General features: G+C 38.0%; 1 protein-coding gene across 4 annotated transcripts in view; it reads left to right on the top strand.

Moving 5' to 3' along the window:
• The window catches only part of ATP11C (ATPase phospholipid transporting 11C), a 205,913-nt gene that overhangs the window by 122,715 nt on the left and 55,481 nt on the right, over window positions 1-27,717 (top strand). For all 4 annotated transcript variants that reach the window (XM_034950760.3, XM_055106120.2, XM_034950757.3 and 1 more), the window contains 13 exons: window positions 5,104-5,232; window positions 7,355-7,458; window positions 9,588-9,638; window positions 10,955-11,019; window positions 11,344-11,425; window positions 12,372-12,522; window positions 13,227-13,424; window positions 20,190-20,351; window positions 21,342-21,493; window positions 22,441-22,512; window positions 24,390-24,463; window positions 26,427-26,530; window positions 26,968-27,149. In XM_034950760.3, the coding sequence (XP_034806651.1) occupies window positions 5,104-5,232; window positions 7,355-7,458; window positions 9,588-9,638; window positions 10,955-11,019; window positions 11,344-11,425; window positions 12,372-12,522; window positions 13,227-13,424; window positions 20,190-20,351; window positions 21,342-21,493; window positions 22,441-22,512; window positions 24,390-24,463; window positions 26,427-26,530; window positions 26,968-27,149 (1,526 nt within the window). The remainder of the gene's footprint in view (window positions 1-5,103; window positions 5,233-7,354; window positions 7,459-9,587; window positions 9,639-10,954; window positions 11,020-11,343; window positions 11,426-12,371; window positions 12,523-13,226; window positions 13,425-20,189; window positions 20,352-21,341; window positions 21,494-22,440; window positions 22,513-24,389; window positions 24,464-26,426; window positions 26,531-26,967; window positions 27,150-27,717) is intronic.

The following is a 27,717-nucleotide window of genomic DNA, read 5'->3' as shown; positions in this document are numbered from 1 at the left end:
GCCAGGCCCCATTTAACCATTTTTAAGTAACCATTTTTAAGTGTACAATTTATTTATAGTAAGTACATTCACAATGTTGTACAACCATCACCACTATCCATTTCCAGAACTTTTCCATTATCCCAAACAAAGCTCTATTCATTAAACAGTAACTTCCCATTTCTCCCTTCCTCAGCCCCTTGTGGCCTCTATTCTATTAATACTTTTTGTCTCTATGAATTTCCCTATCCTCAATACTTTATGTAAGTGGAGTTGTACAATACTTGTCCATTTATGTCTGGCTTCTTTCACTTAGCATAATGTTTTCAAGGTTGATCCATGTTATAGCATGTATCAGAAATTCCTTCCTTTTTAAAGGTGAATAATATTCCAATTTATGTATGTAACAGTTTGTTGATCCATTTATATGTTGATGGACATTTGAGTTATTTCTAACTTTTGACTATTTTGATTAATGCTGCTGTGAACATTGGTATATAAGTATCTAAGTTTTTCCCTTTGATTCTTTTGAGTATATAACTTAGAGCAGAATTACTAGGTTGTAATTATCTTTTTAAAACCTTTTTCTTTTTTTTTTTTTTTTTTTTTTTTAAGACAAGAGTCTCACTCTGTCACCCAGGCTGGAGTACAGTGGCACGATCTCGGCTCACTGCAGCCTCTGCCTCCTGAGTTCAAGTGATTCTTCTGCCTCAGCCTCCTGAGTAGCTGGGGTTACAGGCATGCGGCACTGCACCTGGCTAATTTTTGTATTTTTGGTAGAGACGGGGTTTTGCCATGTTGGCCAGACTGGTCTCGAACCCCTGACCTCAGGTGATCTGCCTGCCTCAGCCTCCCAAAGTGCTAGGAGTACGGGTGGGAGCCACCGTGCCCAGCCTAAAACTGTTTTTAAAAGATTAACAATAAGAACTATATTTTATATTTACCCACATTTTTTCATTTCCCTATGCAGATTTAAATTTTCATATAGTATCTTATTTTTTATCCATGAAGAGCTTTCTGTAGTATTTTATAGTGTAAATCTGCTGGAAGTGAATGTTCCTATGGAAAAGTTTTTATCTCACCTTCAATTACGGAAATTATTTTTCTGGCTATATAGAATTATGGGTTAGAGGGTTTTTTTTCTTTCAGTACTTTAAAGATATTACTCCATTGTCTTCTGATATGCATAGTTTCTAATGAGTCTTTCATTTCTATTCTTGTTCTTGTGTATATAATATTTCTTTGATGCCTTTACATTTTTCTTTCTATTTTCAGTTTTCAGCAGTTTGACTATGGTATACCTACATTTTTTTCATCGTAGTTGTCCTTCTCGAAGTTCTCTTGGATCTATTGTTTGTCGGCTTTGATTAACTTTGGATAATTCTTGGTCATTATCTTTTTGAAATATTTTTTCAGACTCATTCTCTCTATTCTTCCGGTACTCCAATTACATGACTATTATACTATACTGTTTGATATTTTCTCCTTTGAGTAATTTGTTGTTTTTTTAAATACACTCCTTTTTCTCCTGTTTATATATCACTTTGGATAATTTTAGTTGCTCTGTCTTCAGAATTAGTGATTATTTCCTTTGTTGTACCCAGTCCACTAGTTGAAGGAAATCTTCATCTCTGATAACATGGTTTTCATTTCTGACTTTACATTTTCATTTTTTTATAGTATCCCTCTGCCAGCATTCTTCGTTCACTGTTACATGTTGTCTACCTTTTCCACTAAATACCGTACCATTTAATATCTTTTTTTTTTTTTTTTAAGAGACAGGGTCTTACTCTGTTGCCCAGGCTGGAGTACAGTGGCGCAGCCATAGCTTACTGCAGCCTTGAACTCCTGGGCTCAGGCAGTCCTCCCACCTCCATCTCCAGAGTAGCTGGGTCTATAGGTGTGCAACTACACTTGGCTAACTGTTATTATCATTTTTTGTAGAGATGGGGTTCTGTTAAGTTGCCGAGGCTGGTCTCAAACTCCTGGCCTTATGCGGTCCTCCCACCTTGGCCTCCCAGAGTGCTGGTAATATAGATGTGAGCCACCACACCCCACCCATTTAACATCTTAATCATAGCTGTTTTTAAGTCCCTGTTTCATAATTACAAAATCTGGACATTTTGGGTCTGGTTTCATGGACTGCTTTATCTTTCAATGATGGCTCATTTTTTGCTTGTGTTTTTGTGCATCTCATTTTTTAATTGAATTTTGGGCATTGTATGTAAAAGAATGGTATTCACTGAGGTCAGTGGTATATGTGTTCTGAAATGGGCCTGGCTTCTTCTGTCAGGCCACTAGTGTTGGCGGTTGAGTCAATCTAGTCAACAGTTGGGCTGGCTTTGGTTTTTGATGTTTTTAATGTGTCACTTAACTTCAAATTCCTTAAGTGGTAGAATGCCATTACCTTGAGCTTTGTGTGGGGCCTGGTGTGCCGGAGAGTTTTTTATGGTGTTCCTGTTATACTATCTGCTTTCAGCACATCCTATATTCCCGAGTCCCAGAGGTTGCCCCTCCCCGCCCCACGTTCCCTTGCCTTTTCTCCAGTGGTAGACTGCTATTTCTTGTTTGTTACTCAGTGTAAGGCTCTTGGCAGGAACAGAATGATTTCTTGGTTTTCTCATTCCAATCACAATATTAAGCAGGCCATTATGCACCAAAGCCTCAGGGTAAGACTTTCTCAATATCCTCCCCCCCCATAGTAACTGAACTTCTACCTTGTATCAGCACCAGGTTATTGGTATGAATAGGTTTCCTGTCCAATTCCCTGTAGCAGGTCCCATCCCCTGTAGCAGGTCACTTTTGTTTCTACCTCTCCTCTAACAGTAGTGATGTTTCCCTGAGACTATGCCAGGGAAGGTTTCCTGCCTTTCTCCTAGATGCAGATGACGTTTGCTTAATATGAGAAAGGGGTCTATGATTCTGGCATGGTTTTTTTGTGCCTATTTCTTCACAGCAGTCACCACCTGTATGCCCGTGCCAGTGAGAAAGGTTCTTTTAGGTCTCCTGCCTGTATGCTTTCTCATGAACACTCAGTAGAAGCCTCTAGAGAAGAGCTGGTGAATGGTTGTGGTCTCTTCTTGTCTCTCAGGCTTGTAGAGATTCTGAACTGTCATACTAGCTCACACCCAGTCTTTAAGAATTGGTTAAAAATCTAGTTGTTTTCTTCTTACCCACTTTCATGGTAGCCATCTCTTCCTTCTATGCTTGGTCAGTTATGAAACAGTTCATCTGTCCTGTCTCTCCTCAGAAACACTTGTTACCCTTTGAAATTCAGTTCACTTGGTTGCTTTGCAACCTCAGCTCTCTGATGGACTAAAAAATACGTATTTGTTTTTAGATTATCCATTTTTTCCTAATGTTTGTAATGGGAGGTGGTGATGTTCTCTTGTGGCTTTTAAAATGGTAAATAGACCTCTAGAGTTCATTGTCTAACTAGATCATGTTATTCCCTGTCTTTAAAAGTCCTGTACCTATCCTTTTACCTTTAGAGTGAGGCCTAAATCCCTTAGGCTGGCCTGCTAAGCCCTTTGTGATCTGACTCATACCCATCTTGTCAGTCTGAGCTTGCACTGCAGATGTAGGGGCCTTTATATTTCATATCTGACTACATCCTAACTGTTGAAAAAAATGCTCTCTTTGTGTGTTTTATTTATCAATGCCTGAGAGTCATCTTCCGACCTCTAATGGGTATCTCCTTCTTGTAAGATGTGTTAGGATTCTGTTTGTTATCTCTCTTCTGCATATTTAAGCATAAATTGTGGTTTTGTGTAAGCAACATAAGTGTTTATGTAAGTGAGGAAGGAACAATCCAACAAAATAAAATATTATTTACAAGTTAGTTCAATTATTGATGCTGTTGATCTTGACTAGTGATTAAGATTGGCAAAGAAAATAAAATTCTTCCTGAATAGGTCTTGAAATCCTCATCTTTATCTGCCGAATCATATTGCAAATAGAAGTCGGGTGTTGCATGTATTACCTAGCATTTCACAGTCAGTGTGTCTAGGTCAGTGTGCCAAATATTGACTCCCTTCTAAAGTGGGTTATCTTCTGCATCCAGCAGCCTCTTCCCTTTACCTGAAGGTGCTGTACAAAAGTATTATTTATAATTTTCAATATGTACCATGGTGTGAAAATCTTGGGAAGGACCAGACTGGAGGATTTCTTATATCTTTCCAAAAAATGTTATGACTCTTCATAAGTTGGGAGTAAAGTAGTTGCAGGATGTTAGTAATAATTATAATTAACACCTTTGAAGTAGTTAATATGTGCCAGGCACTTTGCTCAGTACTTTTCTTGTATCATCATTTCATGCTCACATTAATTCTCTGAGGTAGTTGCAATCGTCTAAGACACTTATTTAAGGTCATATAGTTAAGTGGCAGAGCTGGGACGAGAAGTCAGGTTAAAGAGTCCAAACTTTTAATGGTTATGATTTACTTAACCCTACATTATTAAATTATTCATGATTTCTTCTCTCAGGTTTTTCCTTTCCTTGAGCTTTGGGTACTTGCTGATAAGAAATTGTTTCTCATTGCTATATTAAGTGATTCTCCTGACAGCAGATGAATTCATAGAAAGTGACCTATAGAAAAAAAAATTCAAATATTTTGGGAAAAATCAATGCCTCTCTAATTAACTGGGATTTTCTGAGCACTGAAGAAGGACCTGGCACCCAACAACACAGTTGTTACCACATGGCAGGCAAAGTATGTTGAAGTATGCGTGGTACAGAGTGGGAGTGTGGCTGTTCAGTGTTCCTGAAGTGCCCAATTTGTGACATGTAGATTTTCTTGATTCATTCATGAAGTGATAATGTCATTGTCTTATCAAACATTTGTGCAAGAAATATCAGAGAGCAAACGGATGTCAGAATCATTTATTAAAGGTAAAGGTCAGTGCTAAGGTAATCTGAAAGCATCCTAAATCCTTCTAACCTTAAAGAGGATTCTGAATATTGAGTAATATTCTTTCATCACCTTTCACATGATGTAGGATGCTGAGATACTCTCAAAGCCCCAGAGCTAGAGATAATCTCTTGCTAATGTTTTGACTTTTGTATGAGTGTAATGAATGCTTTGTTTGGAATTTAAAATATTTATATTTATTTCTCAATTCTAGGTTGGTGATGTAGTAGAAGTACAGGCAGATGAAACCTTTCCCTGTGATCTTATTCTTCTATCATCTTGCACCACTGATGGAACCTGTTATGTCACTACAGCCAGTCTTGATGGGGAATCCAATTGCAAGGTAACAGACTAAACCTTGCCTAAACATTTTGATCTCAGGATAGTTAATCATACAATACTGCCTCCCATCACCCTCTAATCTTTTATTTTTTCTTATTTTTATTTTTTCTTAGGTTTTATATTTGAAAAGAGCTGTTATGTAATTGTTTTTTAACTTCTAAGCAAACACTCGTGTTTGGGTAAAAGGGTGGTAATTACGTGTGGAAAAACTGAGCCCCAAGTAAAAGCTACCACAATTTTTATAGCACTGCTTGAATTTAATATTGACACAGCCTATTTAATATTTAGACTCTAAAATGGGAGTAATCATAGGCTTAAACTGTGTGACTATACAAATAACTTCATGTATGCTAACCTTACAATTTGATCTATTTTTTTCTAAAATGTATATTTTCATTAAAAATGTATATTCTTGGGATGTAAGAAACCCAACCTGGAGTAATTTGATTGCTATTTAAAAATAATACTTAGGGCTGGGTGCGGTGGCTCACGCCTGTAATCCTAGCACTTTGGGAGGCTGAGGTAGACGGATCATTTGAGTTCAGCAGTTCGAAACCAGCCTGGCCAACATGGTGAAACCCTGTCTCTACTAAAAATACAAAAAAATTAGCCGGGCATAGTGGTGGGCGCCTGTAATTCCAGCTACTCGGGAGGCTGAGGCAATAGAATTGCTTGAGCCCGGGAGATGGAGGTTGCAGTGAGCCAAGATCACGCCACTGCACTCCAGCCTAGGTGACAGGGTGAGTCTCCATCTCAAAAAAAAAAAAAAAAAAAAAAAGATAGGGTGTAGTTTGGAAAATGTTTGCTTTATAAGTAAGTTATAAAGCAACATTTTATGTACATGTAACAAATTATAACTCATTTATAATTACAAGTGACTTAAAGTAAATTTGGCCAAATGGGGGTAACTTATTTCCCTCATACACTTTCTGGCACAGTCGGTTTTCTTGGCCATGGTCCAGAGCTCCACAGGGCATGAAGATGTATCCTCTCTATGCTGCCTTTAAGGAGGGTTGCTCATGTGGCTCACCTCTGGGTATGTCCTTGGAGGGCTCCTCTGTTTGTTTATTCCATCTGGAGTTGAGGACTACGACTCAGTATGTAAAAAAGAACCTTTACCTGTTGGATGACTAATTCTGTATTTCAAAAGCATGGTAATGACCTGCTTTTAACCTTTTCAAAAACAAAGTTATAATTTAGGGAATGTCAAGATATAAATCAAGAAATCTACATAAAGATTTCCTGGTAGTGAAAAAGTTGTTTGGAGTAAGAAAACTTTCAGATAGTTTCTTTTTTCAGTTAAGTTGTTCTGATCAAATCAGCTAAAAGTACAGAGGTTTTCAAAATCAGGAGATAGTTTTAAATATAGTTCAGACATTGCCGTAATATTTCCCCCAAGATGACGACAACAGCTTTCCCTTCTGCCTAAGTGGTGCGCTCTTTGAGTCTGCTTTAGCCCTTGTTTGATGATTTATAAGTGGGTTCATTGGCGCCTGCCTTGAGTTCTGGATGAATCAAGTGCATAATGTACACTAGTAGAATATTCTAATTATCTGACTAATGCAAGACACGTCATCTCCCTGCCCCTTGTACAAAATGTATCCATATTGAACATTTTCAAGATCATTAATTAAGCTATTTGTGTAATGGAACTATTAATGATTTTTTTCTTGCTGTTGGCAAAATTTTAGCATTTTTGTGACCAAAAAGGTTATGTTCAATTCATATGTGTATATCTCCATTGCCATACACTATAGTGAGCAAAATAATAAGTCTCAGTTCTGTAAATAGGAAAAAAAAATGTATTAACTTTTTCACGTGGTTTTAGTTAATTATATGCATGTTGTGAATAGAATTCTCTCAGCTGTCCATGTCAAGAAGAGCTTTTAGGTTTTTAATTGTCTTTGAAACCCTCCTTGCGGCAGGTTATCTTTCTAATTATTTGTAATATATTTTCATAATAATACCATAAAACTTATTAGTGGGAAATGTTAATATTTGTTTATTCTGCCAAAGCCTCTTACTAAAACATAAACTAAATTTGTTTCTGAAATCAGTTGGGTGTATGATTATGAAAAGAAACAGTTTTTTTGGTTTTCACTTTTTCTTCTGCTTTCGACTAGACACATTATGCAGTACGTGATACCATTGCACTGTGTACAGCAGAATCCATCGATACCCTCCGAGCAGCAATTGAATGTGAACAGCCTCAACCTGACCTCTACAAGTAAGAATCACCTGGTTTCATTTTACTTCTGTTTGTTGGCTCTGCTTCTCTTTGCTAATAGTATTGCAAAAGAAACACCCACCACTTACCAGCCTACTCTCATTTGTGTTTTTATGGGCGATTCCTTCCTTCTGGGAGAAAAATGAATCAAATCAGCCTTGTTCACTATCAGCCCAGAATAAATCATTGTGGGCCCAGGTATCTTATGATTTTTCTTTTATTTTTATTACTTGTAAACATGGCCATATATCAAAATTTTAGATTATGTTACCCTGTAAGGCTGATCTATCAGACTGATGCAGTAACCAGTTAATTAAATAAAAAACAAATCCTTTTACATGCCATCTAACATTAAAGAGAGAAGGGGGATATCCTCTTCATGCAATTAGTAGGTTCTATCCTTTATTAGAATGATCATGATGCACTAAAGATTGCAAATAGGCTCTTTCTTGTCCACAGTAAACAGTTAAGGGATGAGTACAATGGTGTAATTTCCTCTATTTTACTATACTTAGGCTCTCTGGAGTAGGTTTGCTGATTATTAGTCATTGTGGGTTGTCAAAAATTGGCGTTTGATTTCAAGACTGGTTAGTTGGGTTGATTAGAGCATAGTACTAATCAGGGTAGTGTAACAGGTTTTATCCCCACGTGGGCTAATTAATTTTATCCTATTCTACCGTTGCAGATGGCATCCATTACCCATCTTGTTAATGCATGCTGTTAGTCATAATGAGTGACCAAGTGGTTGGATGTGGTTTACGCTAACACCTAGTAGTGGAAAAACAAAGTATTCATTCTACTTCAAGAACAATGACCTCCCTCCTTCTCATCACTTTTTCTTTCCTCTTTCCCTTCCTCTTCCGTATCCACCTGATGATAGGAACTAGGGCCAAAAAGTGTAACAGTTATTCTCTACCTTCAAGGGACTCACTGTGAGCAAAAGAGATGAAGTAATAAAGCTAAGCTTATACAAGGTGATAATAGAGGTGAGTGTAAGGTCTATGGAATCACAGAAAAGGGAGTAACTTATTCTGCCTGAGCTAGAGAACAATATCTATACCCTTGCGTATTTATAGGGAAATCCCCACATTTTTCAGTTGCTTTAAGTATGAAGGAGAATGATAGGACAGGGAAGGTTATTCCTTATTTCCTTAGACGATTGAATTCCTTGCTCTGTGACTTCGGAATACCTTGTACTTCTATCACTCTAGTGGTAAGCACTTGCATCGTAATTGCCTATTTACTTTTATAGGGCAAGGAGCCATTTCTTTTTTGCTTATTAGTACATCTTCAGCACTTAGTATAGCACTGGCACAATTAATATATGATGAATGAATGAGCAAACCTTCATATTTTGTGTATATGAGTAATATAATATATTTCTATTTTCTGGGGAAAATGCTGTTTACAATGCAGATTATAAAAGACTGATGTTAACGAGGGATTAGGTATTTTTACCTTATTTTGCAGAAATACAGGTTACCATACACCTATTATATTAAGTGATTGGGTCAAGCTCAGTATTGAGATCAACTACAAGTCACAGGCTGGACATTTCCAAGATGGCATTCAAGTGTTCACTGTCTAAGACTAGTACTATGGTTTAAAGAGTGGTTTCAGGACCAGCAGCAGCAGCATTACTGGGGAACCTGAATCAGAAGCTCAGGGATGGGACCTAGAAATCTGTGGTTTAATTAGCACTCCAGTGATTCTGATGCACACTCAAGTGTAAGAACTACTGAACTAGCGGTTTTGAAAATTGTATTTTAGCACCAGAAACCTTTCTTCACACGATCCAAGATAGAAGTTACGTTATTTATATAAACTTATAAAAGAGAGAGGTGTTGTGTGCATGCATGATGTTAAACAGAACTTGAAAATCAATTGAGAACCTTTGTTTCTGCTCCTATAATCCCATCATGTTATTTAAAAATTATATGAAAATGTTATACACCTTATCAATTCAACATAACTTTTTTTCCCCCAGAAATATAATAGGCTTTTGTAGTTCATTCACAGTTTTATCTATCTCTGTTTTATTATTTGTATTTTCATTCATTCTCATATTTCTGGTACATGGATTTCACCTGGATGTAGAAAACACATTTGCAATTTTGTTCTTTTTACAGATTTGTTGGGCGAATCAATATCTACAGTAATAGTCTTGAGGCTGTTGCCAGGTAAGTTTGCTGTTTCTTTAATTTGTCCTTTGGTGGGGGGGGGGGTCTATTTTTCTGTTAAATCAACTAAAATAGCCAAATACCTTTCTATTATAGAAAGGAATATAGGCTAGGTGCGGTAGCTCACGCCTGTAATCCCAGCACTTTGGGAGGCTGAGGTGGGTGGATCACCTGAGGTCAGGAGTTTGAGGCCAGCCTGGCCAACGGGGTGAAACCCAATCTCTATTAAAAATACAAAATTTAGCTGGGCATGGTGGCACACATCTGTAATCCCAACTACTCAGGAGGCTGAGGCAGGAGAATCTCTTGAACCTGGGAGGCGAAGGTCGCAGTGAGCCAAGATTGAGCCATTGCACTGTACCCTGGGCAACAAGAGCAAGACTCCATCTCAAAAAAAAAAAAAAAAAAAAAAGGAATATAAAGGTGAATAAGCAACTAACCTTGTGATTGGTAGAGTTGTGGTGATAGGGTCTCTGTGTTGTGGGGAGGGGGCTGTTAGAAGTAATGCTTATGGTTTCCAAAATAGCAGAGCTCCAGACATTTTGGATTATATTCCCAAACCTGTTCTAGCCATGGTATTTATTATCCTCGGTTGTGAAGTGGCTGACAACATTGGAATTATAACTGGAGAACAGTGGGAGAGTAATTGAGAAAGTAAGCAGTGGTTAAAATGCTGGAAGAAGTACCTGGACTTACGTAAAATGAAAGGCTTCATTAAAACGATAATTAAAACTTCAGTAAAATGATAAATTGTATCAGCCTTCATACAATTTATCAAGCAGTTCATACAAAAAGGGATGCTTTCTTTCCTCTTCTATCATCATATTAATTACCACAACTTTTCCACTTGGCCTTTACAGCCACACTCAAAAAGTTAAAGAAATACAGGGTCCCCAGTGATCCCCCAAAAGGAGGGTTTATTCTCTCCAAATATGTCAGTGTATTTTTCCCACCTTGACGTTTGCATTCCCTGTCTTTTATTGATGGCTCTCTGCTTTTGTGTCTTGCGATCTGCTGCTCTGTTCTGTTCTCGTCTTGCTATCCATGATTCATAATCCTTTTATCCCCCCCATGTATTTTTTTTGCCTATGTGTGTTGCTGGCTACTCCCGTACTGTGCTTCCATCTGTGCTGTACCCTCAAGTAACTTCAGAGTGAAGGACCTTTCAGCTTGTCCTGGGGAGTAAGCATATGGTATAAGTAGACAGATAACATTCTGAACCCCTTGGAGATAGGTGTGTGTCAGGGCAAAATCTGTCCCCAGAGTTGTTGATGCTATTGGCTTGTTTGGATAAGCTGTGTTCGTTTTTTATTTAGGTCTTTGGGACCTGAAAATCTCTTGCTGAAAGGAGCTACACTAAAAAATACCGAGAAGATATATGGTGAACAATTTTTAAGATACACCTATCAAAAAATATGCTTTGTAAAGGCTGTGAATAAATAGTGCATATTAAAAAGTAAACATGGCAGGTTTGCCATTTAATTTAAACCTACATTTAGGTGTTGGGAATTTATAATGTGGTAAACTAAGACGAAATATGACAAATACTATATATAATTAAAATTATCCTATAAATGATATACAATTGGTGAGTGGAAGAGGGCCTAGATTTCCCACTTTTATAGACTTAAAAATTCATAGAGCCAGCTGGGTGAGGAGTTGGTTGACAAGTTCTTAGTTTTTATTATGTTCTGTAATTTCTTAGGAGTTGCTGTTTACACTGGAATGGAAACCAAAATGGCTTTGAACTACCAAGGGAAATCTCAGAAACGTTCTGCTGTTGAAAAGTTAGTATGCGCCACAATTTATTTAGTCATTATTGATTAAAATAGTTACTTTCTTGGTAATTCCAAGTAACAAGCATAACAAAAAACAACATCAATTATAATAGCAACTACAATTTTAAGCACTTGTTTATGTACCAGAAACTGTGCTCAATGATTTGTATGTCTGATTTGGTTTAGTCCTCTGAAGAACACTGTGAAGTAATTCATGTTAACCTCTCCATTTTACAGATGAGGAAATGGTCTTGGAGATGGTATGTGACTTACCTAAGCTCACATAGCTATTAAAGGGCAGAGTTTACTTGAACTGTAAATTCATTCCTTTTTGCTAGTGGAGTTAATGGTTTGGAGTCCTTTAGTTGCTATATGCAAGTTGGTTCTATAATATAGATAATAGTCTCCTGGCACCTATTGAAGCAGTGCCTCGTAGATCCTCAAGCCAGTTGCCACTGCTATAGACCTCACCCTGTATTTGGCATGGATAACCAGTATATCACTGGCACCCTTTCCATAGCTCCACTTTTAAACTGAAAGAACCTACACCGAGCTTGAGGATTTCACATTGCTACCGTGCCCTCTACCCCAAACATTTAGGATTCAGGGAAATGGAGACAAGATACTCTTTCTATAAGGGTTGAGTAAGTAATGGTGTGTGTATGTGTGCATGTGTGTACCTCTCCTGTCACTTTACAGGAACCTTAATAAGGTGTGTTCAGCTAGTCAGCCATTGCACTTGGGGGAGCATTGGTGGTCAATAAACAGTTCATGGCCAGCTTTTCCATTTTGCCACTTGAAAGTAATGCTGCAGCTATGATAACTGAGGTTAATACACAAAGGCTTGTGCTGTAGTTACGCGTCGTACACAGAAAAAGCTTTAGATGACTCAGTAGTTTAATTCATATCTGACTGATGTCTTTGGTTTTAAAATCCATGCTATCTTATTTTTCAGATCTATTAATGCTTTCCTGATTGTATATTTATTTATCTTACTGACCAAAGCTGCAGTATGCACTACTCTAAAGTATGTTTGGCAAAGTACCCCATACAATGATGAACCTTGGTATAACCAAAAGACTCAGAAAGAGCGAGAGACCTTGAAGGTAATTTGTTTTCTGCTGAAAATTGAAACTATTTTTTGTGACTGAGCCAACCTTCACTGAAATGCTGCTCAGGGAAACGGCACCTTTTGTTAGCTTCTGAATTTTCTCTCGATTACATGGTGGCTCTAAGCCAATAAATATTTAAGAAGATTTATTGTAAAAGAAAGAAAAAGAAAAAAAAAGTTTTTTTTGTAAAAAAACTTTTATTTTCTTTATTGTAAAAGAAAGAAAAAGAAAAGAAAAAAAGAGTTTTTTTTCTTTTACTTTAGGCATCTATGCTTGTTTTTAGCTCTTTATATAAGAATTTAAGATGAAACAATTTGGCAAGATGCTTTGACATTTTAATGTAATAGGAGTATGTGAAATGTCACGATAAAAGCATAATGAATGCCTTACATATGAACTTTGATCTCACATTCATATCTTAGGGTGGAGTGAGCAAAGAGAACTTAAAGAAGTGAAAAAGTACTGACAGAAGTAGTATATACTGAAGAATAATGATAAAATTGAGAGTGTTCTTAAATGTTCTCACATACTGTGATAATTTTGACTACAGTGATGTAGTGTTATTAGGAAGTTCCATCTTTATAGCAAGAGCAGTGTTTTCAGCATTGAAATAAAGATGAAATTAATTCTTCCTTTATATTATATTGGTCTGATGGAATTGTATGTCTAATTAGCATGAACTATCTCTTTTATTTTAGGTTTTAAAAATGTTCACCGACTTCCTATCATTTATGGTTCTATTCAACTTTATCATTCCTGTCTCCATGTACGTCACAGTAGAAATGCAGAAATTCTTGGGCTCCTTCTTCATCTCATGGGATAAGGACTTTTATGATGAAGAAATTAATGAAGGAGCCCTGGTTAACACATCAGACCTTAATGAAGAACTTGGTCAGGTTAGAGCATTGTTTTACTTAAAATAATTTGTCAACGTAGTGAAAATATCTTTTTGTGTAGTCTGGATTACCAATATATGTGACCATGTCACATTTGGAAAAGTGATTCAGAGAAAATTCTTTAATGCAGGCATGTAATGAAGGTAAGCAGTGTTTTCATAGTTATAGCATCAGTTCTTTTGCTGGCATTTTTGAGAAGGATACAATTTATGTATTAAATTTGAACGTTACTGAAATTCTCCTTGGAACTGGGTGTTGTTACATTATTAGCTATTGCTTTGGAACAGGAAACAGTCTTCATCACCATCTATAACCATTTGTGGATAGAATATGGGGTAGCAAATATGGCTCTTTTATAAGTGTATTTTGTTCCATAAGCAAAATTGACCAGAGTTGTCCTATTGACATTTTCTTGGTACATTTCTGATCAGGTAGAATATAGACCTAACAAGCAGAGTTATTTATTCCAGTACAAGAATTTCAATGAAGGGAAAACGTGAGGGCATGTACTCCTCAAAATGCATTCTTCTTTATATACCAATGTAACCCAGACTGTGACCCCATTCTAACCCAGGTGCACTTATTTTCCAATGCAACACAGTCTGGCTGTAATTCTTCAAGTGATGATTTCTTAGGTGCTTTTCTTATTAGTATCGAGAAAGTTTTCCCCTTTTTGTTATTTTACTCTGTGTAATGTAATGATCTTTGTGAGCTGAAGGAATTTTTTGGCTTGCATTTTATTCTCATGACATTTAGAATGTCAAGACTGTGGAAATGTCATTTTTGTGACTGGGAGTTCCAAATTCAGTTAATGAAACTGTGTGGCTGGAGCAGAGCCTCACACTTGTTTAAATGGGGCTGATTTGCATTCACACCTCAAAACTCTTACTTCCTGGCTTTAGGCCTCTCCGCAGTCCCTGCTTTCTGTTTCTACTCTTGATATAGTCTTTGCCTAAATCAAAGTACCCACATGACAACTGCAGTTGAAAGGTAGAAAGGACTCTCCAGATACCATTTTGTTTAGACTTGACTTCAGGACACCAGTATCTGAAACCATGGAGTCTACATCCTGTGTAGATACCAAGGCACTAAGAATAGGACAAAAATTGAATGGACAAATGGCTTTTCCTTTGGATATTGTTCCCACAAGGTTATTTTGTTGACAATGTGGGCTGCCGTACCTGACCATTGTCTTTTAGGCCAGAAGTTTTCATCCAGGGTTAGAGCTATCTGAGTAGAACTGCTCTAATCTCAATAAAAGGCATCAATTTGCAGAGTGCCTGAGAAAAAATTTTGAGTATACAAGCCACCTTAAGTGAACCTTTCCCTGACAGTTAATTTAGTGGTTCATTCTAGATGCTGAGCAAATCTGCCTGTTCTGGATTTAGTGCCTGGCTGTATGTGTTAACCTACTCAAGGTTGAGCATGACTAGCTTGGGGCTAGCCTCAACTACTATTACAAATAGAATAGCCATCATTCCGAATATGACACTTAATGTTCACTAAAAACAGATAAGATGCCCGGGTCAGGTTCCATTTGATGAGACTCTTACCTCTTTCAGATCTTCATTTCAGCAGATTCCATATTACCTATGGGAATGCAGTCTTCTTATCATCTAGACTATGTTAATACTGCAGAAAGTAAAGTAGAGCTTTGGGTAATGATCTAGTAAATTTGATGAGTGAAAAGAAGCTACAGTCTTCCTTTTAGTCACCACTCCTTTCTCCCACCAAACCTTGCATTTCTAGCTGTGGTTGTCATTTAGTCAAATCAAGTTAATAGCCAGACCATCACTTCAATTAATACAGTGTATAAGCAACTTGCCATTGTTATCAGTTTGCATGTATAGAAACGACCTAAATGAAAGTGCAAAGAAGTCTTGAAATGGTTTCTTAGGCCATTTAGTATTCAGTAAACCAGTACACACAAAATTAAGTGTAACCTGTTTTTTCTTTGTTGAGTCAAATTTAAGATCTGTGTAACTTTTTATGTTACTAAAGGCAATGTCATTTAATTCCTGTTCATACCATTGCAAGCATTTGCTTAACCTCTTTTAATGTGACCCACACTGGGATTAAAAATAGAAAGATATGTTTAGAACAGTGCTTGACATGAGAAACAAAAGGAAGTAGACTGCTCAGCTCAGTTGGAAAATAATGCAGTCTTTTATGATTAGACATCAATCTTTTAGACAACCAAATGATTGTAATCCATATTGAAAAACCCGTGGGGCTACTCTTCTTTGTGTCGCCTTCCCATCTTGCGGCTCTGCCTAATGGTGGAACTTTATAGTGTGAGTATATATTCTGATTCCAATAATTTAAGCCAGTAGCTGTTATTCACCTTTTACTGTCTGGGATGTGTGTGTGTGCTAGGTATTATTATGAAGTAAACAAGAAACCCTCAAATTTTTAAAAATGTCACTGGGGAGACACACACATCAGACCTAACTATAGCAATGTGATCATAATCAATCAGAAAAAATGTGGGGTAGTGCAAAGAGTCTGGTGTTCTTTGATTTTGGTGAAGTCAACATCAGTGACAGTCACCATGTATATAGCACCTTTTAGGTTATAGATCATTATTATTGAGCTTTATTTTTTAATCTTTACATTCTTGTGCAGCAGGTATCGTTAAGGTTAATATTTGAAGTTCATAGAGATAAAGAGATTTTCCTAAGGTCACAAAGTTAGTAGGTGGTGGAGCCAAGATGGAGTCCAAGTGTTTCATTAAGTTGAACCATTGGTAATTTTTGATCTACAAAATAGATCATTTCACATGTTCAACATATACTTCAGAGCCTTTTCTACCCTACAGCAGTTGTCTCACTAAGAGATAGGAAAAGAAAATCTTTTTTCTTTTTTTAGAAATTATATTCAATGAAATACTAATTAACCCATAAAAGTTATTATGGAAATACATATGTATATGTGTGTGAGAAAAATAGATTACGTAGCAAACATAATGAGATTACATTTCTGTTCAAGTGGTAAATACACATTTTACCACTCAAAATATTAACATGATTGTTTCTGTATGATGGGATTAATATGTGTTTCAGGGAAAACTCCCAAAATGTGTTTTTACTGTGCTCTCACAGCAAACAACACAGAGACTTCTGTGTCCAAATGTGGGAGGGAGCAGTTTCTCTCACCAACAAACAGTGAACACCAACTGGGTGTCCTCTAGTTCAATTCTGTCTACCTGGAGATAACATCAGATCCCACAGGGTGAGGGCCCAGTCCCCAAGACTGCCCCATGACTCCTAGACACCAGTCACAAGTCTGGGCCTCCGGAACTTCTGATCGACCAGCTTTAAGTTGGGCTACCCACAATCCCCTCTTTGGGTTTGATAAACTTGCTAGAGCAGCAGACAGAAGTCAGGAAAACACTTAACTTATGTTCACCAGTTTCATATAAAGGATATTGCAAAGGACACAGATGAAGAGACATGTGGGACGATATATAGGGGAAAGGGTGTTTAGCTTCCATACCTTCCTTGGGCGCACCACCCTCCAGGAACCCCTACATGTTAGTTATCCCTAAGACCCTGTTTTTCTTTCATTATTCTCACATAGCCACTCAACACTTTTGACAAAAGGTATGTGAAGTTTTTTCCTGACACACCAAGCAAGCAGTTCTCCAGCAAACACCAGCTGGGTATCCTCCAGTTCACTTTTGATACTGCCTACCTGGAGATAGTGTATCATGTCAGATCTCACAGGTTGAGGGCTCAGTCCCATAAGACTGCCCCCCACTTCAGATGCCAGTTGCTAATTCAGGTTGTAACGTATGCTTCTGATTGACCAGCTATAAAATGGGGTCCAGTAGTTTACTAGACCCCCTCCTTGGATTTGATTAGTTTACTAGAGCAGGTCATAAAACTCAGGGAAACAGTCATGTTTACTGGTTCATTATAAAAGGATATGACAAAGGATACAGATGAAGAGATGGGTGAAGTATGGGGGAAGGGGCGTGGAGCTTCCATGACCTTTCTAGGCATCCTTCAAGAAATTTCATGTGTTCAGCTATCCAGAAGCTCTTTGAACCCAGTTTTTTGGGGAGTTTATGGAAGCTTCATTATGTGGGGATGATTGATTAAATCATTGGCCACTGGTGTTAAGCTTAACCTTCAGCCCCTCTTTCCTCCTTCCCCAGGTCAGGTGTGGGGCTGAAAATCCCAACCCTGTAATCATGCCTTGGTCTTTCCAGTGACCTGCACTCATCCTGAAGCTATCTAGGGGCCCCGAACCACTTGTCATCTCATTAGCATGCAAAAACACTGTTATCACTTTGGAGATACTAAGGCTTTAGGAGCTTTATGTCAGGAAACAGGAAGGAAGATCAAATATATATTTATCAAATATATTTTACAATATCACGCAAATGATGGCTTTGAGCTTACTGATATAGAGGAGTCTTTTTGGCAAGCTTGAAGAAGAAGAGAGGCTGCTTGAGAGTCAGAGTAAAGCAGCAGCCTCCCCCTTCATTCCTTTGTCTCTGTTAAATATGAGAATAGTTAAATTAATTACAGTCGATCTACTCCTCTTCTTTTTCTGAGTATAGATCATATATTAGGGCGGTGGTTCTGTAAATATGATCCTAGGACCAGCAGCATCAACACTACCTGAGAACTTAGAAGTGTAAATTATTTGGTCCTACCTCTGACCGACTGATTCAGAAACTCTGGTGATAGAGCAGTGATCTGATTTTTAACAAGACCTCCAAGTACATGTGATGCATTCTACAGTTTGATAATGACTGCATTTGGGTATAATTTATAGGCATATACCTGTGAGATTCAACGTATCCAGATTCATACTGCCCAAACTGTTTGATATAGGTGAATAAATTGTACTTTATATTTTAAAGCTACCATCTTCGACACTAACAAAAGAGATTCTAATGCTCATCCAAGTGCAGGAGATGAAATAATCCAGGACACCCTTCAGGGAAAAATGAAGGTTAATAATTTTGATCAGAAAAAAGCCCCAAAGAATTTCATTTAAACTGGAAGAATCTAAATGATACACAAGTAATACCACTTGGATTAATTTAAAGAGAGAGTTCAAACTTGGCTGGCTTAACAGAAAAAAAAAAAAAGATTGGAATGCTATATTTGTGCCAGTGCTGCTACCGTGAAAAGCTTTGAAAAATAATTAGAAAGCAACTACTGCTGTAGTTCATCTCTTTCTCCCTTACATAATAAAAACCTTAATCTTGTCCTTATGCTTGTTCCTATCAGCCCATAATTTTAACTATTGAAGCATAAATTGCCAAAACGAGGATAAAATTGTGGGTTTCCAAAAGCCAGATGTTAAAAATAGAAGAGATAAAAACCGAGATAAAATAGAAATGCTCAAAATGATTTATCTTAGTGGCAAATTTATTTCTTGGCTTATATTTTCCATTATTTATGAAAATATACTTGTGTTATACTTTATCTGCTTTTTTTCTAAATTTGGAAACTTGAGTATTTTCAAAATATGTATAGTAAAAAGAAAGAAATTTCAGTTATGGTTTTGATCACTACTGACCTATACTGTATCTTCCAATTAGGTAACTGTTAATGTTGTTATTAATTCTTATGTATATTATATGATGTGGTGCATTTTATTTTAATTCAGTATTTTTATAGAAAATTTTACTTTTAAAAGGGGAAAAAAACCTTCATCAGTTTCTGTTTTATTTTGTTACATCCCATTTAATTTATTGGGAAAAAATTTTTAATGGGTAATGTACGTACTAGCCCACAAAATGTAAGAGTGTGTGTGTGTGTGAGAGAGAGTGAGAGAGAGAGAGAAATAAGTGGTCAGTATAGTCTTACTTCCCACTTGAAAAATTGACTTATGTAACTTCTTTACATCAAACAGGTTAACTGGCTGGGCATGGTGGCTCATGCCTATAATCCCAACACTTTGGGAGGCCGAGGCTTGAGCCCAGGAGTATGGGACCAGCCTGGGCAACATAGTGAGATGCTGTCTCTACAAAAATTACAGAATAATTAGCCTGGTGTGGTGGTGCGTGCCTGTGGTCCCAGCTACTTGGGAGGCTGAGGTGGGAAGATTGCTTGAGCCGAGAAGTTTGAGGTTATAGTGAGCTATAATGGCTACTGCATTCCAGCCTGAGTGACAGAGTGAGACCCTATCTTAAAAAAGGTTAACTTAAATGAGAAGCGTTCTTAGTTTGATAAAATAGTCACTTTTTTTTTTTTTTTTTTCGTGAGACAGAGTCTCACTCTATCACCCAGGTTGGAGTATAGTGATGTGATCTCAGCTCACTGCAACCTTTGTCTCCTGGATTCAAGCAATTCTTGTGCCTCAGCCTCCCAAGTAGCTGGGATTTCAGGTGTGTGCCACCACACCCAGCTAATTTTTGTATTTTTAGTAGAGACGGGGTTTCACCATGTTGGCCAGGCTGGTCTTGAACTCCTGAGCTCAAGCAATCCTCCTGCCTCAGCCTCCCAAAGTGCTGGGACTACAGGCATAAGCCACCGTGCCTGGCCAATAGTCACATTTTTTTCTATTCATCTTTTACATTTGAGTAGATCTACCTTAGACATGTGATAGCATTTTGGTGTCTTTAAAAATACTCATTTATTCCTCATTTCTTTGGTAATATTGTCTCTGTAATTCCCTGACATTTGACAAGAAGTCTTAGAAGGGGTGATTTCCTATGGATATGAAAATAGCTTTGCGTTACAGCAAACTAAAAATTAGTCACACTGAAGAAACTAACAATATATGTTTGTGTCCTTGTTTTAGGTGGATTATGTATTTACAGATAAGACTGGAACACTCACTGAAAACAGCATGGAATTCATTGAATGCTGCATAGATGGCCACAAATATAAAGGTGTAACTCAAGAGGTTGATGGATTATCTCAAACTGATGGAACTTTAACATATTTTGACAAAGTAGATAAGGTGCATTTGCATTATTGTTTTATATAAGAAACCAATCTGTGTATGCATGTTAACATTCCATAGTAGAAAATAATTTTTAGGTGGACACATGACATAGACTTTTGTGTTTTTTTTTTTTTTTTTTTTTTTTTGAGATGGAGTCTCACTCTGTTGCCCAGGCTGGAGTACAGTGGCATGATCTCAGCTCACTGCAACCTCCGCTTCCCAGGTTCAAGCGATTCTCCTGCCTCAGCCTCCCGAGTAGCTGGGATTACAGGCGCCTGCCACCATGCCTGGCTAATTTTTTTGTATTTTTAGTAGAAACGGAGTTTCACCATGTTGGTCAGGCTGGTCTCAAACTCCTGACCTCAGGTAATCCACCACCCTCAGTCCCCCAAAGTGCTGGGATTACAGGCATGAGCCACTGTGCCCAGTGACTCTAGAATAACTATTGTTGGATTCACCTTTCTTGTTTTACTGACACTTCTGAAATTTGTAAATGAGTAGAATTTACAAGTAAAGAGAATTGTGGGAAATGACATTTGGGTAAAAGCTTGCTTGTCTGTATGATCATAATTTTTTGTGCTTTGTCTTTTAAAATGTAAGCTCCTCCAAGAATGATGTCTGTTCAAATGATTAAAGTCTCAGGAGTGTCTAGGCATTAAATTAACCAGAGTCTCCCTACACTTGAGCTTTTGCTAGATTGTGAATTAGATACTGAATGAAGTTTTTTAGGCCATGAAGAAGTCACTGCTTTGGCTTAGGTGGTGCCACAATAACCTTAATGAGTTAACACAGCCTATAGGGTATGCTAGCTGAGAACCAGGAACTCTTATTAGGTACTAGGAGAATATATAGCAGATTTGAGTGTTAAGAATTTATACGTATCTGCTACTAAGTTTGTTAGAAGTTACAACATTCTCTCACATTAATATATTTTCTCCGTTCACTGCCTAGTTACCGGGTGATCAAATTAAAAATAATAATCATTATTTTGTTGCTGTTCCACAGAATCGAGAAGAGCTGTTTCTACGTGCCTTGTGTTTATGTCATACTGTAGAAATCAAAACAAACGATGCTGTTGATGGAGCTACAGAATCAGCTGAATTAACCTATATCTCCTCTTCACCAGATGAAATAGCTTTGGTGAAAGGAGCTAAAAGGTAAAGTATACTTTCTTATACTTCTCCTAAGAAAGTGAAATCACAGGAGGACAGAAGTTATTTGTTTTTTTCCGTTTGCTTCAGTGACCTTAGCACATACATCTCCTATTATTTAATAAAAAACACAACTGCTTTAGCCAAAAATTTGTGGAAAATTCCCACACCTAACCAGTTAAGACTAAAAAGAAAATAGTTACATGTAGGTATTACTTGCCTTACTATTTATGCATGCCAGCCAGAAGTCTGAATGTTCATACTATGTTTTGCAAATAACATAACAGTGGCCACTTTTTGTACAACACATGTTATTTCTGAGGTGCTCCCAGCAATTTTGACATCGTTTGAGAACCGAAAGTCCAGTTTTACCCATGAGGTTCAAGATAATTAAGTGGCTCAAAGGTCACCCAGTGTGTTAGCCGTAGAATCAGAAACCCAAATTGTCTCTCCCTTGGTTACAATAATTGTGGCTGGGCATTGACTTTCTCTGTTATCAACTTATCCAGGAAAAGAAAGTACAGTTATATGTTGAGATCATATGAAAGAGAAGAAAAGCATAAACAAGCATGAGTTACCCCATTGAAAGTAATCATTCTAGACCAGGTGCAGTGGCTCACGCCTGTAATCCCAGCACTTTGGGAGGCCAAGGCGGGTGGATCACCTGAGGTCAGGAGTTCAAGACCAGCCTGGCCAACATGGTGAAACTCTGTCTCTACTAAAAATACAAAAATCAGCCAGGTGTGGTGACACACACCTGTAATCTCAGCTACTCAGGAGGTTGAGGCAGGAGAATCGCTTGAAACTGGGAGGTGAAGGTTGCAGTGAGCCGAGATCGCGCCACTGCACTCCAGCTTGGGCAACAGAGCGAGACTCTGTCTCAAAAAAAATAATAATGAAAAAATTAATCATTCTTTAGAGATACACAAGGTCTTTTTTATTGTTTTTGATAGGTACGGGTTCACATTTTTAGGAAATCGAAATGGATATATGAGAGTAGAGAACCAAAGAAAAGAAATAGAAGAGTAAGTAGCTCTGTGTTTGATGTTTGTCATTTCTTAACCCCATAGTCAAATTTAAGTGGATTCAGGCAGGGCAGCAAAGGAAATGATGCCACTAAAAATACAGGACTCTGCTCTCCCAGTTCAGAGTTTTATGTAAATATAGTTGGGGTAGAAGCCATGTTACATAGAATGGCAGAAACTGGAGTTTGAGGTGGAAATTCCAATCTGGTTCACATCTGAGTCCAGTAGCCAGAATGAGAGTTTGCCTGGAATGTTTCTCAAATTTAGATGCCATTTCAGGTCTCTAACACATGCTACAGGAAAAATCAGTGAATATATGTGAAACCTTCTGCTATCTAGTGTCCAAGCAATCACTCTGGGATTGCAAGCCCAGCCAATAAAGGCAGCTTTGCTGTAAACCAGAAGCCTTGTTTGGTTCGGAATGTTCAGGTGTGAGCCTCAGGGCAAGTACTCTGATGCTCCAGTGTCTTCACATTTCCTCTTTTGCCACAAAGACCCTAATGAACAAAGCCACCTTATCTTAATGGTGGATTTTAATTAGGCTCTGTGATTAATTTGAATTTCTTCATCTGAACTTGAAATATAATTATGTTATCTGACTTTCATTCTGGCCCCTAGGATCTCCTGAGACCCATCTCAGAAACCTGTAATATGTTTACAGGTACTTGGGTAATGCACCCCTTTGGAGAGAGATTCACAGAAGCCCAGAGGAAGGTTCTTGGTCTGACTGACAGGGACCCAGGGTCATTGTCAGAGTTTAGATTCTAGCCCATCTGCAACAGTGCCCACATCTGGCCAACAGCAAACCAGATGCCATGTTAGATGTCTTATACATATACTCCCGCAAGACTAATGACCCCCTCACTCCCACCAAAACAAGCTATGTAGTAAATACTTTTTTTAAAAATACTAGTTGTTTATTTTCAAGGAAATATTTCCTCTCACTTTTTCTAATAACCAACTCTTATTTTAACTCTTCTGTGTCTCTCCATTGATTAGTTCAGCCATCCACACACACGTTTGACCAGTCTCATCATGTCACTTTTATTGGCTTTCTTTTGCTCTTACAATACAATCCCAGATTCCAGCAATGGCTCACAAAGATGTGTTTCCAGCCCCTGCTTACCTTTCTTGCTTTATCTCTTACTATTCCCCTATTGATGAGTTTTTTGGGCGTTGGTGAACTACTTAAAGTCTTCCATGGGCCATGTGCTCTCATGCTGCCGTGCTCATTCCCTCTACTCAGAATGCCATGGCCCCCTTTCTTCATCATATTACCCTTGCAGAACCCAGCTCAGGCATGTCCTCTTCCAGGAAACCTCCTTTCAGATGACTTCCTTCTGTGTTCTTATATCTTCCCTGTAAGTGCCTTTATTACAGTATTTGAGAAACTAGAAGGGTAGTTATCTCATTATGCTCTGTCTCCCTTATCATATGGTGACCCGCATAAGGGAAGGGACTCAGGCAGATTCACCTCTATTCCCCAGCACCTAGCACTGTGCCTGGCACTCCATACATAAATGCTGCTAAAATAATTGGCAGAGTGGGACTGTTTCTAGACCCCTCCAAATATGGCTTGGTGGGACAGCTCTTTATCTTCCATTTTTATGTGGTCATTCTCCTTACCATTTTAAGTAATATACTGAGGGGCTATAAATACCCCTTAACTAACACTGGTGTCCTCTGACAGCATGTTCTATGTTTAGAGAAATTCTGAGACAAAGGAAAGTACCAGTTGTGCACACAACCAGTGACCCTCATGGAAAGAGGATAGCTATCTGTTGATTTAAGATGTTTAAATATCTTAACATATTTCTGTTGTGCTTTATTTTTCTCAGTATATTCTAGGTTTTTTACTTTGCTCATTTCTCTTAAAGATATGAACTTCTTCACACCTTAAACTTTGATGCTGTCCGGCGACGTATGAGTGTAATTGTGAAGACTCAAGAAGGTACATGTCTGAAAAGCTTGAATTTTTCTCTTTGTTCATTTGTAGGCTTATTGGTTGATTCACTCTTTCAGGAAAGAGAATCATTTCATGTAGTAGTGTAGGATTAGTGAAAGTCATGCAAAGCAGTAGCTTTTGCATATGCTTTCATGTATTTTTTTAAGCACAGATGTTCTGTTTACCAAATTGTTAGTGACAGAACCCTTGTTATGACAGGGTGTGCCTTTTCTTGGTAGCAGAACCATATCCCTCTGCCTTGGGTGTTCGAACAGGAACTGAAAGGATGACTTTTATATGGTTCAGGGTACTGACCAGTCTACCAGTAATGTTTACATGCAGCCACCCAGCATAGTTGGATGGTTTGGGATTACTAGCAGCAGAATCCTTGAGTATAGGGAGTTGCTTGTTATCCCTCACTGACCTTCCTGGTTCCCCTACTGCTTGACACTCCCTGGAAACAGGTGAGGTAGAGAGGACTAAGGGCCTGGTTTCTGGGAAATGGCATTGCAGTTTCACTCCAGAGCTCAGGTTCTTTGTTGAGCAGAGTAAAGCTTGCCCTTTGCAGGGGAACTGGTACTGTAATCCTGGGCTCCCTCATGTCTTTGGAGGCACCATGGTGGTTTGCCTTCTGCTCAGATTCTGCAAGACCCATGGGCGAGCAATCCTGCTTTATTCGAAGGCTCTCAGATACGTGTGTGTGTGGTGTGCCGAGGTGGTTTGTTTTCTAAAAATTTTTGATTTATTTCCCAGTAATTTACGTTTTACTATTAAATTTTCTAAATTCCTTAATGTCAGAATGGGAGGATACAGACAGATCCTTGGGGGAACATATCCCACTTAATTCATACTTTGTGGTGTGATTGCAAAGTCATGAAATTGATTTTAATAAGTGACCATGGAGTTTGTTTTGTGAATTTTAAAATACACTTTGGATGTGTAAGAATAAATGAAAAAAAAAAACCACAACATTTCAAATACTTGCTATTCTTATGTGTGCATGTCCACATGTTCTACAGCAAATGGTGAAATGTCTGTGGAACTGGTCTACAAAGGTCATTAACCTCAGAGCTACACTTTTTAATTTGTTGACCTCATTTGTTTCCCTTATAAGGATAAAGTGTCTGTCTTAGTGCACAACTGTGAATATTTCCTGGGTGTGTGAAGTGATCTAAAGCTGCAATTATACCAGCATTCTACAAAGCTATTCTCATCAGTAAAAACTATCAAGCCATTGTTTTAGAAGCTAGTTAATATAGTTTATTCAAAATTATTTCAGCTTGTTTGAGCTTGAGCTTTCTTCTTGACATCTGTAGATGCCATATGTGTGCTCTAGGCCATGGCTTCACTGCATTTTTTTTTTTTTTTTAAGACACGGTATTACTCTGTCATCTAGGCTGGAGTGGCAAGATTATAGCTCACTGCAGCCTTGACATCCTGGGCTCAAGCAATCCTTCCACCTCAGCATCCAGCGTAGTTGGGTCTATAGGTGTGTACCACCATGCCCGGCTAATTTTTTAATTTTTAGTAGAGTCAGGGTCTCCCTATGTTGCCCAGGCTGGTCTTGAACTCCTGAGCTTAAATGATCCTCCCACTTCAGCCTCCCACAATGCTGGGATTACAGGCATGAGCCACTGCACCTGGCATACATTTTCAGAAGAAATTCAGATGCAGCTCCTTGACACAAGCCCAGCCCTCCATGAATTGGTGGGAGGAAGTATATTTTAACAGAGGTGCCTATTGTAAACTCTGGCTTATTAATTGTGTTCATAATGACCTTGAAGAGGTGGTACATGCCTTTCTGACAGACTGAAGGCCAAGATTTCTCATTCCATTTAGGTGAGTATTGCAAGGCGTGCTCAGAATATACAACACTTGGGTGAGAGAGACCGCTTTAAAAGGTACTCTTACTAAAACCACAACACCAGCCTTAAAATTCTAAGTCAAGTACTATGGTTCTTTATTTTAGGAGACATACTTCTCTTTTGTAAAGGAGCAGACTCGGCAGTTTTTCCCAGAGTGCAAAATCATGAAATTGAGTTAACTAAAGTCCATGTGGAACGTAATGCAATGGTGAGCCTATACTCCTTCCCCCACCAATAAGTAAGCAGAGAAATGTTGAAAATGACTATGTTTATTGGATTTCTGTTTAAATGACAGTTTAAATACATTTTAGCTTATTTTTGTGGTCTATGTTTTGTATTTGGGGATTTGATAATATTACTTTTTTTTATCTTAATATAAAACATTTTCCTGGAGCAAGTTTCAGGTCAGAATTTGCAGCCTTAAAAGACTTTTCAACAACCTTTGTTAAAAGAACTGTTACTTCCTTTTTCTGAACCTAATTGAATGTTACCTTTTCAGTTGTAATTTCTTCATTTTTTCACACTAAATATGTGTCAGAATTTCTCTTGTACATATGGCTAAAGCAAGAGTATTTACAGAGTGTGTGTGTTTTTTTTTTTCCAACTATTATTAGAATAACTACAGATCTCCTACTTTACTTCTAGGATGGGTATCGGACACTCTGTGTAGCCTTCAAAGAAATTGCTCCAGATGATTATGAAAGAATTAACAGACAGCTCATAGAGGCAAAAATGGCCTTACAAGACAGAGAAGAAAAAATGGAAAAAGTTTTCGATGATATTGAGAGAAACATGAATTTAATTGGAGCAACTGCAGTTGAAGACAAGTAACTAGAAAATGATACTCTTATTATTTTAATGACCAGTGTTTTGGGTGTGATCTGCCCCAGATTAGTAATTTAATCTCGAAGTTTGAAATCTTTAGTTTTATTGTTTAAGTGGACTTAAAGATTTATTTATTATAGCAAGTATGAAAAATTACACCAGATTTTGAGCTGTTAGTAGGAATGATTTTTTTTTAATTTTTTAATTAATTTTTTTTTTTTTTGAGACAGAGTCTCGCTCTGTCGCCCAGGCTGGAGTGCAGTGGCGCGGTCTCGGCTCACTGCCAGCTCCACCTCCCAGGTTCACGCCATTCTCCTGCCTCAGCCTCCAGGGTAGCTGGGATTACAGGTGCCCGCCACCACGCCCGGCTAATTTTTTGTATTTTTAGTAGAGATGGGGTTTCACTGTGTTAGCCAGGATGGTTTCGATCTCCTGACCTCGTGATCTGTCCGCCTCAGCCTCCCAAAGTGCTAGGATTACAGGCGTGAGCCACCTCGCCCAGCCAGTAGGAATGATTTTTAAGGTAAATTCATGTAACCTAGAAGAATGAATCAGTTTTCACTCAGGTCT

The sequence above is a fragment of the Pan paniscus genome, chromosome X (genome assembly GCF_029289425.2).
Source record: "Pan paniscus chromosome X, NHGRI_mPanPan1-v2.0_pri, whole genome shotgun sequence".
NCBI classification, from domain to species: domain Eukaryota; kingdom Metazoa; phylum Chordata; class Mammalia; order Primates; family Hominidae; genus Pan; species Pan paniscus.
The sequence above is the reverse complement of the archived record's forward strand: the minus strand, read 5'-3'. Positions and strand labels throughout refer to the sequence as shown.